Source organism: Phacochoerus africanus, chromosome 8, assembly GCF_016906955.1.
Source record: "Phacochoerus africanus isolate WHEZ1 chromosome 8, ROS_Pafr_v1, whole genome shotgun sequence".
Lineage (NCBI taxonomy): Eukaryota > Metazoa > Chordata > Mammalia > Artiodactyla > Suidae > Phacochoerus > Phacochoerus africanus.
This window is the reverse complement of record NC_062551.1, coordinates 91,263,021-91,276,464: the sequence shown is the minus strand read 5'-3', so window position 1 is coordinate 91,276,464 and position 13,444 is coordinate 91,263,021. Positions and strand designations below refer to the sequence as shown.

The following is a 13,444-nucleotide window of genomic DNA, read 5'->3' as shown; positions in this document are numbered from 1 at the left end:
AAGGAACATACCTTAACATAATAAAAGCCATTATGACAAATCCACAGCCAATATAATACTCAATGGAGAAAAGCTAAAACCTTCCTGCTAAAATCTGGAACAAGACAAGGGTACCCACTCTCACCACTTTTATTCAACATATTGTTGCAAGTCCTAGCCACAGCAATCAGACAAGAGAAATAAAAGGTATCCAAATTGGAAGAGAAGAGGTAAAATTGTCATTCTATGCAGATGACATGATACTATATATAGAAAACCCTAAAGACTCCACACAAAAACTACTCAAACTGATCAATTAATTCAGCAAAGTAGCAGGATTCAAGAGTAACATTCAGAAATTGGTGGGATTTCTGTGTACTAACAATGAAATATAGAAAATGGATATAAAAATGTAAAACCTTTTAAAATCACACTCCCAAAAATTAAATACCTAGGAGTAAACCTAACCAAGGAGGTAAAAGACTCATATTCCAAGAACTGTAAAATATTAATCAAGGAAATTAAAGAGGATTCAAATAAATGGGAAGCGATTTCATGTTCCTGGTTTGGAAGAATTAATGTCATTAAAATGGCCATACTAGCCAAAGCAGTCTACAGGTTCAATTCAATCCTTATCAAATAATCCATGACATTTTTCACAGAACTAGAACAAATAATCCAAAAATATATATGGAACCATAAAAGACCCAGAATTGCCAAAGCAATCCTGAAGAACAAAAACCAAGCAGGAGGCATAACTCTCCCAGACTTAAGACAGTATTAAAAGCTACAGTCATCAGGACAGTGTAGTATTGGTACCAAAACAGATATACAAACCAATGGAATGGAATAGAGAACTCAGAAATAAATTCAGACACCTATGGTCAATTAATCTTTGACAATGGAAGCAAGAATATAAAATGGAAAATAGTCTTTTAAGCAAGTGGTGCTGGGAAAACTGGACAGCTGCATGTAAATCAGTGACACTAGAACACCCCCTCACACCATGCACAAAAATAAATTCAAAATGGCTTAAAGACTTAAACATAAGACAAAACACCATCAAACTCCTAGAAGAGAACATGGGCAGAACATTCTCTGACATCAGTACAAATGTTTTCTTAGGTCATTCTCCTAAAGCAATAGAAATGAAAATAATGGAACCTAGTCAAACTTAGAAGCTTTTTTGAACAGCAGAGGAAACCTTAAAGTGAAAACAAAAAACAAAAAAACAACCTATGGAATGGGAGAAAATAGATTCAAACTGTGCAACTGACAAGGGCTTAGTCTCCAAAATATACAAACAACTCACACAACTCAACAGCAAAAAACAAACAACCCAATTGAAAAATGGGCAGAAGACCTGAATAGACATTTCTCTAAAGAAGACATAAAGATGGCCAACAGGCACATGAAAAAATGCTCAGCATCACTAATTATTAGAGAAATGAAGATCAAAACTACAATGAGGTGCTACTTCACACCGGTCAGAATGGCCATCTTTAGTAGGTCTACAAATAGCAAATGCTGGAGAGGGTGTGGAGAAAAGGGAACCCCCCTACACTGTTGGTGGGAATGTAAATTGGTCCAACCACTATGGAAAACAGTGTGGAGGTGCCTCAGAAAACTAAATATAGAACTATTGACCCAACAATCCCACTCCTGGGCATATATCCAGACCAAACTTTCATTGAAAAAGACACATGCTAGAGTTCCAATTGTGGTGCAGCAAGAGACGAATCCAACTAGGAACCATGAGGTCGTGGGTTTGATCCCTGGCCTCACCCAGTGGGTCAAGGGTCTGGCGTTGCCATTAGCTGCGGTGTAGGTCATAGACATAGCTGGGATCTGGTGTTGCTGTGACTGTGGCATAGGCCGGCGGCTACAGCTCTGATTGGACCCCTAGCCTGGGAACCTCCATATGCCGTGGAGCAAAATAGAAAAAAGAAAAAGAAACAAACTCAAAGACATGGAGAACAGACTTGTGGGTATCAAGGGGGAGGGAATTTGGGGTTAGTAGATGCAAGCTATTACATTTAGAATGGATAAACCACAAAATCCTAAAAAGTCAAAAAGACAAAAAAAAAAAAAGACACATGCACCCATATGTTCATTGCGGTACTATTACAATAGCCAAGACATGGAGACAACCTGAATGTCCACTGACAGATGAATGGATTAAGATGTGGTACATATATACAATAGAATACTACTCAGCCATGAAAAGAAGAAAATAATGCCATTTTCAGCAACATGGATGGAACTAGAGACATAATAAGCATAGAGAGAGAAAAACAAATACCATGTGATATCACTTGTATCTGGAATGTAATATATGGCACAAATGGACCTATCTACAGAAAAGAAATAGACTCATGGACATAGAGAACAGACTTGTGGTTGCCAAGGGGGAGAAGGAGGGAGTGGGATGGACTGGAAGCTGGGGGTTAGTAGATGCAAATTATTGCATTTGGAGTAGATAAGTGATGAGATCCTGCTGTATTGCATAGGGAACTGTATCTAATCACTTGTGCTGGAATATGATGGAGGATAATGTGAGACAAAGAATATATGAATATATATATATATGTATAAAAAAACTGGGTCACCTTATTGTACAGAAGAAATTGACAACATTTTAAATCAATGATAATAAAAGATTAAAAAAAAAAAGAAATAAACCCACAGACATAGAAAACAAACTTATGGTTACCAAAGGGGAAAGGGTGCAGGGGAGGGATAAATGAAGAGTTGGTGATTTACATGTATACACTGCTATGTATAAAATAGATCACCATCAAGGACCTATATAGACAGGGAACTATACTCACTATTTTGTAATAACCTGAAAGGGAAAAGAATCTGAAAAAGAATATATATACTCAAGGAGTTCCTGTTGAGGCTCAGCGGGTTAAGAATCTGACTAGTATCCATGAGGATGTGGGTTGGATCCCTGGCCTTGCTCAGTGGGTTAAGAATCCAGCAGCGTTGCCACAAGCTGTGGCCTAGGTTGAAGATGTGGCTCGGGTCTAGTATTGCTATGACTGTGGCAGAGGCTGGCAGCTGCAGTTCCTTAGCCCTCATGCTATATATTATACTCCTGTGGCTTTGTAACTGAAAGTTTGTACCTCTTGATCTCCTTCACCTATTTTTCTTCCATCCGTCACCCCCATCCTTCAGCCCTTTTCCTTCTGGCAACCATGTTAGTTCTCTGTAGCTATGAGTCCTATTTTTGTTTTGTTTATTTGTTTTTTAGATTCCACATATAAATAAGATCATATGGCATTTACCTCTTACATATTTTACGTAGCATAATACTCCCTAAATGTATCCATGTTATTGCAAATGGCAAGATTTCCCTTTCTTTAGAGGTGAGTAATATTCCCTTTTGTATATAATACCACTTCATATATAATCTGTTGATGAACACTTAGATCGCTTTCATATGTTGGCTGTTGTAAAGAATGTTGCATTGGAGTTCCCGTTGTGGCTCAGTGGTTAACGAATCTGACTAGGAACCGTGAGGTTGTGGTTTCCATTCCTGGACTTGCTTAGCAGGTTAAGGATCCGGTGTTGCTGTGAGCTGTGGTGTAGGTTCCAGAGGAGGCTCAGATCCCACGTTGCTGTGGCTGTGGTGTAGGCTGGCAGCTACAGGTCCGATTAGACCCCTAGCCTGGGATCCTCCATATGCTGCGGGTGTGGCCCTCAAAAAGACGGGGAAAAAAAAAAAAAAGGAATGTTGCATTGAACATTGGTATGCATATCTTTTCAAATTAGTGATTTTTTCTTTGGGTAAATACCCAGTTGTGGAATTTCTGGATTATATGGCACTCCTTTTTTCAATTTTTTGAGGAGCCATCATACTGTTTTTCGTAGTGGCTGCACTGATTTACAGTTCCACCAACAGTGCATGAGGATTGTCTTTTCTCCACATTCTCACTGACACCTGGTATTTGTCGTCTTTTTGGTGATAGCCATTCTGACACTTGTGAGGTGGTATCTCATTATGGTTTGCTTTACATTTCCTTGATGATGATTTGTGATGTTGAGCATCTTTTCACTTTGTCTTTTGGTCACATGTATACCTTTTTTGTAATAATATCTGTTCACTTCCTATGTACGTTTTTAAATTGGGTTTTTTTGATGTTGAGTTGTATGAGTTCTTTGTATATTACAGATATCAATCCCTTATCAGATGTATCATTTGCAAATATTGCCTCTGATTTAATAGGCCCCCTGTTCATTCTGTTGATTTCCTTTACTGTGCAAATGCTTTTTAGTTTGATGTAGTCCATTTGTTTTCTGTTTTTTGTTTTTTTGCTTTTGTTTCTCTTGCATGAGGAGACAGATTGAAAAAAATCAATATTGATTTTGTGCTAAGACTGATGTCACGTAGATGACTGCCTATGTTTTCTTCAAGGAGTTTTATAGGTTTACGGCTTACATTTAAGTCTTTAAGCATTTTGAGTTTAAATTTGTATATGATGTGAGTAGTCCAGTTTCATTCTTTTGTGTGTAGCTGTCCAATTTTCCCAATACCATTCATTGAATAGGCTGTCTTTTCCCCATTGTATATTCTTGCCTCCTTTGTTGTACATTAAATTAATCATATAAGCATAGGCTTATTTCTGGGCTCTCTGTTCTGTTCCATTGATCTGTGTATCTGTTTTTATGTCACTACCATATTGTTTTGATCATTGTAGCTTTATAGTATAGTTTTCCATGGTTTTTTTGGTGGTGGTGTTTTGCTTTTTAGGGCTGCATCTGCAGCATATGGAAGTTCCCAGGCTAAGGGTCGAATCAGAACTACAGCTGCCGGCCTATGCCACAGCTATAGCAACAGAAGATCCAAGCTGTTTCTGTGACCTACACCACAGCTCACAGAAACACCAGATCCCCAACCCCCTGAGTGAGGCCAGGGATCTAACCTGAATCCCCATGGATACCATTCAGATTCGTGTCCACTGTGCCACAATGGGAACTACCTGTCAGATTCATGTCTGCTGCACTACAGCGGGAACTCCCTGTACTGTAGTTTTAAATCAGGGAGCATGATAGATACCTCCAGCTTTGTACTTCTTTCTCAAAATTGCTTTGGCTATCCAGGATCTTTGGTGTTTCCATACAAATACTCAAATTATGAAGAATGCTTTTTTTTTTTTTTGTCTTTTTTGCTATTTCTTTGGGCCGCTCCCACGTCATATGGAGGTTCCCAGGCTAGGGGTCTAATTGGACCGGTAGCTGTCGGCCTACGCCAGAGCCACAGCAACGCAGGATCCGAACTGCGTCTGCAACCTACACCACAGCTCACGGCAACACCGGATCCTTAACCCACTGAGCAAGGGCAGGGACCGAACCCGCAACCTCATGGTTCCTAGTCAAATTTTGTTAACCACTGTGCCACGATGGGAACTCCTTTTTTTTTTTTTTTTTCCCTTTGATAGGAAATGCACTGAATCTGTAGATTGTCTTGGATAATGCGGTTATTTTAACAATATTAATTTTTTCAAAAATTTTTCTTTTTTTTCCTTCTTTTTTAAATTTTATTTTCCCACTGTACAGCAAGGGGATCAAGTTATCCTTACATGTATACATTACAATTACATTTTTTTCCCCACCCTTTGTTCTGTTGCAACATGAGTATCTAGACAAAGTTCTCAATGCTACTCAGCAGGATCTCCTTGTAAATATTAATTTTTATAATCCATGAGTGTGATATATTTTTCCATTTGTCTGTCATCTTCAGTTTCTTTCATGAATGTCTTGGTAAAAATCTTCATAATATTTATTCATTCACTTATTATTTAGGTATAGTCGATGTATAATATTGTATAAGTTTCAGGTGTTCAACATAGTGATTTGTAATTTTTAAAGGTTATACTCCATTCATAGTCATTATAAAATATTGGTTATATTCCCTGTGTTGTACAGTATGTCCTTGTAGCTTATTTATTTTTCTACATAGTGGTTTGAACCTCTTAATCCCCTACCCTGTCTTGCCCCTTTCCTGTTCTCTTTCCCCAATGGTAACCATTAGTCTATTCTCTATATCTGTGAGCCTGCTTCTTTTTTGTTATATTCACTAGTTTGGTTATTTTTTAGATTCAACATAAACATGTAAGTGATTTTGTACAATATTTGTCTTTCTCTGACCTATTTCACTTAGCATAATATGCTCCAAAGTCCATCTCTTGTTGTTGCAAATGGCAAAATTTCATTCTTTTTTATTGTTGAATAGTATTCCATTGTGTGTGTTCGTGTGTGTGTGTCTGTGTGTGTGTGTACATACCACACCTTCCTTATCCATTCTTCTGTTAATGGACACTTAGGTTGCTCCCATATCTTAGCTATTGTAAATAATGTTGCAATGAACATTTTTGGATCGGTGCTTTTGTTTTTTACAGACATATAGCCAGGAGTCAAATTGCTGGGTCATATGGTAGTTCTATTTTTGGTTTTTTGAAAAACCTCCATACTGTTTTCCACAGTGACTGTACCAATTTATATTCCTACCAACAGTGTACAAGGACTCCCTTTTCTTGTTCATCAATGTCTTATCGTTTTCAGAGTACAGATCTTTATAAACTCTTTGGTTAGATTTGTTTTTTCTTTTTTAGATTTTTTTTTGTCTTTTTTTGCTATTTCTTTGGGCCGCTCCCGCGGCATATGGAGGTTCCCAGGCTAGGGGTCCAGTCGGAGCTGTAGCCACTGGCCTACGCCAGAGCCACAGCAACGCGGGATCTGAGCCACGTCTGCAACCTACACCACAGCTCACGGCAACGCCAGATCGTTAACCCACTGAGCAAGGGCAGGGACCGAACCCGCAACCTCATGGTTCCTAGTCGTATTCGTTAACCACTGCGCCACGACTGGAACTCCAGATTTGTTCCTAGGTATATTTAATTTAACTTAATTTTAATTTAATTTTTTTATTTTATTATTTATTTGCTGCACCTGCAGCATATGGAAGTTTGCAGGCTAGAGGTCGAATTGGAGCTGCAGCTGCAGGCCTTTGCCACAGCCATAGCAACACTGGATGCAAGCCCACATCTGCCCTGAACCTGTGCCACAGCTTGTGGCAATGCCAGATCCTTAACCCACTGAGTGAGGCCAGGGATCAAACACACATCCTCATGGACACTATGTCAGGTATTTAACCCACTGAACCACAATGGTAACTCAAGTATTTTATTATTTTTGATGCAGTTGTAAATGAGATTGTTTTCTTAATTTCTCTTTCTGATAGATCTTTATGAATGTATAAAAATGCAACAGATTTCTATATATTAATTTTATATCCTGTAAAATGTATTTACTGAATTCATGTATTAGTTCTAATAGTTTTTTGGTAGTGTCTTTAGGATTTTCTCTATAGTATCATGTCATCTACAAATAGTGAAGGTATTACTTCTTCCTTTCCAGTTCAGATTCCTTTAATTTCCTATTCTTGTCTGATTGCTGTGTCTAGGACTTCCAGTAGTATATTGAATAAAAAAGGCATGAGTGGGCATCCTTATCTTACTCTTGATCTAAGAGGAAATGCTTTCAGATTTTTACCATTGAGTATCATGTTGGCCAAGGGCTTGTTATACATTTGTGGTATGTTTTCTTCAGTACTTTTCAAACAGTTTTTAATCATATATGAATGTTGAATTTTATCAAAAGCTTTTTTGCATCTCTTAAGATGATTATGATTTTTATTCTTCAGTTTGTTAATGTGGTATATCACATTGATTGATTTATGAATATTGAATTATCCCTGATTCCTTGAGATAAATCCCATTTGCTCATGATATATGATCCTTTTTAGTTTTTTTCTTTTCTTTTCTTTCTTTTTTTTTTTTTTTGTCTTTTTGCCATTTCTGGGGCCGCTCCCGCGTGGCATGTGGAGGTTCCCAGGCTAGGGGTCTAATCGGACCTGTAGCCGCCGGCCTACGCCACAGCCACAGCAACTCGGGATCCAAGCCGTGTCTGCAACCTATACCACAGCTCACGGCAACGCTGGTTTCTTAACCCACTGAGCAAGGCCAGGGATGAAACCGGCAACCTCATGGTTCCTAGTCGGATTCATTAACCACTGAGCCACGACGGGAACTCCTTTAATGTATTATTGACTTTGGTGTGATAATATTGAGAATTTTTTACCTCTGTGTTCATCAGTGATACTGGTCTGTAATTTTCTTTTCCATATTGTGATGGCTTTGTTTTTGATATCAGGATAACAAGGACCTTGTAGAATAAGTTCGAAAGTGTTCCTTTTTCTTCCATTTTTTTGGAATATTTTGAGAAGGATAAGTGTTACCTCTTCTTTAAATGCTTTATAGAATTCATCCGTGAATCTGTCTGGTCTTGGACCTCAGTTTGTTGGGAGGTTTTTTTTTTTTTTATTACTAATGTAATAATTTCATTATTGGGGGAGTTGCCGTTGTGGCTCAGTGGTTAATGAATCCAATTAGGAACCGATGAGGTTGCTGGTTTGCTCCCTGGCCTTGCTCAGTGGGTTAAGGATCTGGCGTTGCCGTGAGCTGTGGTGTAGGTCGCAGACGTGGCTCGGATCCCGCGTTGCTGTGACTGTGGTGTAGGCTGGCGGCTATGGCTCCGATTCAACCCCTAGCCTGGAACCTCCATATGCCGCAGGAGTGGCCCAAGAAATGGCAAAAAAGACCAAAAAAAAGACCAAAAGTAATAATTTCATTACTGGTAATTGCTCTGTGGCATGAGCCAACTTTTATGGCAAATACAAATGTTCTTTCTCTTGGAGTTCCTGCTGTGGCACAATGGGATTTGGTGGTATCTTGGGAGCATTGGACCCAGCACAGTGGGTTAAGGATCTGGCATTGTGGCGGCTGGGGCTTAGGTCACAACTATGGCTCAGATTTGATCCCTGGCCTGGGAACTCCATATGCTGAGATGCAGCCAAACAAACAAAAAGAAATGTTCTCTCTCGATTGTGGTTACCTAGGTATATACACTTGTCAGAACTCTTTGATCTATACACTTTAAATATGTGCAGTTTATTTTGCATATTATCCTTCAGTTAAGTTGATTTTTTAAAAACCCATACCATCAACCTGTTTAGCCACTCATCATTTCTCTTTTGAATGAATGTAGAACCCTCCTAAGTGGTATTTCTGCTATTTATTGGCTTATTTCTTCAAACCCGTACACTGTGTAGCAACCTGAACGATTCATTTAAAACAAAAACCTGACCTACCTGTCACTTCCCTGTGTATAATCGTTTCATTAGCATCATTAACCTGGCTGCTGCTGCCTTTTTTTTTTTTTGTCTTTTTGTCTTTTTGTCTTTTCTAGGGCCGCACTTGCTGCATATACAGGTTCCCAGGCTAGGGGTCTAATTGGAGCTGTAGCCGCTGGCCTACGCCAGAGCCACAGCAATGCTGGATCCGAGCTGTGTCTGCGACCTACACCACAGCTCACGGCAATGCCGGATCCTTAACCCACTGAGCAAGGCCAGGGATCAAACCCGCAACCTCATGGTTCCTAGTCGGATTTGTCAACCACTGAGCCATGACGGGAACTCCAACCTGGCTTCTTAAAGTGACATCTAATGTCTTCTTTATTCTGGCCCCAGACTGTCTTTTCAGTTCATCTTCTCTTACTCCCCATCTCTCACTTTGCTAATGATCCTCATTTCTCAACACTAGCCTTCTTAATCTCATTTTTTGTGCCTATACTCATCTCTCACCTCAGTCTCTTGTCTAGGTTACCCTTTAAAACTCTCAGAACTCTCTACCTCCAGGAAGTCTTTATTTATTTAAACCATCCTCTTTCACATGCTTGCTCTCTCCAAGAAAGAGCAGTACTCTCAGATTGTGTTTCTTTGGTTCATCATAGTTCTTATAAGTTTATTCACCATTTCAGCTTATGTTTCCAGCTATTTCTCCCCCACTAGATTGTGTACTTATTGAGTACAGTGATTATGTTTCATTTATATGTTGGATCCACAGGCCTGTTTTATAATAGGTACTTAGTACATATTGTAGAAAGATTGAATTGTAAAAGATAAGTGAGAAAAGAAGATAAAGTACATAGTATGATTACACTGTTTAAGCAAAGCTCTTTGCATAGCAAAAAATACTGAGCAAATTTATATCAACATTTTCTTACCAGTTTGGGTGGTAAGATTAGTTTCTTTAATTTCTTTAAACTGGCTGTATAACTTTTGCCTATTCAAATGAATTTTTGCATTTCTCTAGGTCCACAAGGCAGTTATAATTTCTAATCCCTTAACCACAGACCAGACTGAGAAGATTGCTGGTTGGTCAAAGAATGTATCAGTTCAACCCGAAACGTCCGAGGACCCTGGTACTACTTCTAGTGTTCAGCAAGTAAAAAGCCCTGGGAAAATGCAGGTTGCTACCCCTCTGCCAGTGGCTCCCTCCTACAGTTATGCTACCTCTACCCCCCAGACCTCATTCCAGAGCACCTCAACACCATACCCAGGTGAGGCCCTTTGCTTCTGCTCTTGGAGATAGGATAGGAAAATAGAGCTTTTGATCAAAGTGTTCCCCTTTAGTGGAAAGAAAGGAAGGAGGCATGACTTTTGAATACTATAGATTAGAAAAAAATAATCCCATTAATGTCCCTGTAATTATAGGACTTGGGCTCTCAATCCTTTTTTTCAGTAAGCTCCAACCTGTGGGAATGTATGAGGCTCATTTCCTAGAGCCAGATTCTAGGTGCCCAGGACTTAAAGGCAGAAGATACAATTAAATAATATTCAAGGAACCAAGCAAACAGAGGCCACTGGAAAGAAAGAGTTGGATCTGTACCCCTATTTGCCTTCTGAATGGCTGATTGTAGGTCAGATATTTCTGTCTCTGATTTTGACAGCATCTTTATATATATATAGAGAGAGAGAGAGAGAGAGAGAGACTTTTTTTTTTTTTTTAAAGGCTGTAGGCGTGGCGTATGGAAGTTACCAGGCTAGAGGGCTACAGCTGCCAGCCCATGCCACAGCCACAGCAACAGCAGATCCGAGCTGCATCTGTGACCTACACCGCAGCTTGCAGCAACGCTGGATCCTTAATTCACTGAGCAGGGCCAGGGATTGACCCATATCCTCATGGGTACTAGTTGGGTTCATTTATGCTGAGCCACAAGGGGAACTCTGCATCTTTATCTTTAAAACAACTCATAGGGAGGAGATTTAAATAAGAGTGTTGCCTTATTAAGCCTATGGTTCCTAGCTTCCATTCTAAGGTATTAGGAGGAAATGGTTAATCAAGAAAACTGTGTCAATCCCCTGAAAAAGTCAACAGGGTGAAGCAAAACCAGTGAAAGTGAATTTTTGCCAATTTTTAATTTCCTAAATTCTCCTTTGGTGGTAATATAACATGAAATATTAAGGTTTCAATTCTGAGACACTAAAGTAATTTTTGTATTCAGATATAATGGTTGTAGTTTCTGGTGTAATTATGAAAGATTTGGGCTGTGCTGTATTTTTGTCCATTATGCTTTCTCTGATTATAGTGGTTTCTTTCTTTTCCTTTCTTTTCTTTCTTTTTTTTTTTCTTTTTTGGAAAGTTACTTCAGCAATTCTTATTCTATCTCCTGGGGTATCTAAAGGCTGAAGCTTCCATAATGAATGGTTTCATTTCTCCCCAAGTGCAATGTTCCCAAGCAGATGGATAAAATCTCAAATTTCGTATTTGTCTCTTTTCACCTCCCTGTCTTGAAATATGGGTGGACCAGCCAGTTGTTTGCTTTAAGCTCTCTAGTTCCTGGGTCTCATACCAAATGAACAGTTATTGTTAGAGAAATAAGATTTATATAATCAGTGGTTCTCAACAGCCTATAAACATTTTGGGTTGTTAAAACTGTGGAGGAGGGGTGCTACTGACATCTAGTGGGTAGGGACTAGGGCTACTGCTAAACATCCTAGAGTGCACAGGACAACCTCTTCCCCCCTCCAAACAAAGAATTTTATCTAGTTGAAAATGTCAGTAGTGCCAAAGTTGAGAAACATGGAATAGCTGGTGAATAGTATAAAGGCAGTATCTAGCTATTAGCTGATGTGGGTGTTCCGAAAATGCTAAAGTAGATCACCTTAAACTGAAGTGATCTGGGAAGATTTCTTGGAGAAGAACACTGGCTTTTAAGCTAGAAACAAAGTACAGTATTTAGAATAAAGTAGGCACATATCCCATTTGAAAGAAATAGCTTTAGGAAAGTCTCCATGAGTAGGCCATGGCTTATATGGAGCATAAGAGGGAAAATGAAAATAACTAGATTCAGAATTAGCAGGGGTGAAATGATGTCATCAGATGATGAAGGTCTCTAATGCCAGGTTAGGAGTTTGGCCTTAAACATGGAGTGGGAGTTGGGGTCTTAAGTAGGAGAGTATCATAGTGGGTGAATATTTTAGAAAAATTCATGGTGATACGTGTTTTAGGAAGACAGAGTGGAATGGATTAGAATGGGGAGAGGCAGCAGTAGGAAGACTAGTTAAGATTCTTGGAATTATCTCAATCTATAGCTGCAACAATTGAAATGGAAAGAAAATTAAGGCTGGCCTTGTTGACATTTCTCCTAGGAACTTCATATATGTATTTAATTTAATTAACTTATTTTTAATTTAACTTTTTTTTTAGGGCCACACCTGTAGCATACAGAAGTTCCCAGGCTAGGGGTAGAATCAGAGCTGCAGCTGCCGGCCTACACCACAGCCATAGCCACGCAGGGTCTGAGCTACGTCTGTGATTACACCACAGCTCACTGCAACACTGGATCCTTAACCCACTGAACAAGGCCGGAGATTGAACCCACATCCTCGTGTATATTTGTCGGGTTTGTTACCTCTGAGCCACAACAGGAACTCTGATATATATGTTTTTTTTTTTTTTTGCTATTTCTTGGGCCGCACTTGCTGCATATACGGCTTCCCAGGCTAGGGGTCCAATCGGAGCTGTAGCCACCGGCCTACGCCAGAGCCACAGCAACTCGGGATCCGAGCCGCGTCTGCAACCTACACCACAGCTCACGGCAACGCCGGATCGTTAACCCACTGAGCAAGGGCAGGGACCGAACCCGCAACCTTATGGTTCCTAGTCGGATTCGTTAACCACTGCGCCACGACGGGAACTCCATGTATTTTATTAGAATGTTATATATCAGCATAAAGATGGTCCTTGAAAATGAGATGAACTCTATTTATTGAAATCTGTGGAAAGTACTCTATAAAGAGGGCTTAGGGACACACCATAGTTAAAAGGCAATGGAGAAAAACTCAGAAAGGAAGAAAGTAGAATAATATGGTGGCATGATAACCAAGAGTTTTAAGTTGGAGGCAGCCAGCAGTATTAGATGCCAGAGGTGAGGGTGAGGGTTAGAAATAGCTATTAGATTTGCTAAGATGCAGTTTGTTGATGACCTCTAAAGATCCTTTTCAATGAAAAAGTGCAGGGGAAAAAAATCACATTTCAGGGGATTAGAGAGTAGATAG

The 13,444-nt window shown here is 39.5% G+C and overlaps 1 protein-coding gene across 4 annotated transcripts in view; it reads left to right on the top strand.

Annotated features, from left to right (window-relative positions):
- The window catches only part of KIAA0319L (KIAA0319 like), a 118,473-nt gene that overhangs the window by 65,067 nt on the left and 39,962 nt on the right, over positions 1 to 13,444 (top strand). For 3 of the 4 annotated variants that reach the window (XM_047793308.1, XM_047793307.1, XM_047793309.1), the window contains exon 4: positions 10,197 to 10,443. The exons of the other annotated variant lie outside the window; for it this stretch is intronic. In XM_047793308.1, coding sequence (XP_047649264.1) covers positions 10,197 to 10,443 — 247 coding nt within the window. The remainder of the gene's footprint in view (positions 1 to 10,196; positions 10,444 to 13,444) is intronic. 4 annotated transcript variants of the gene reach the window in all.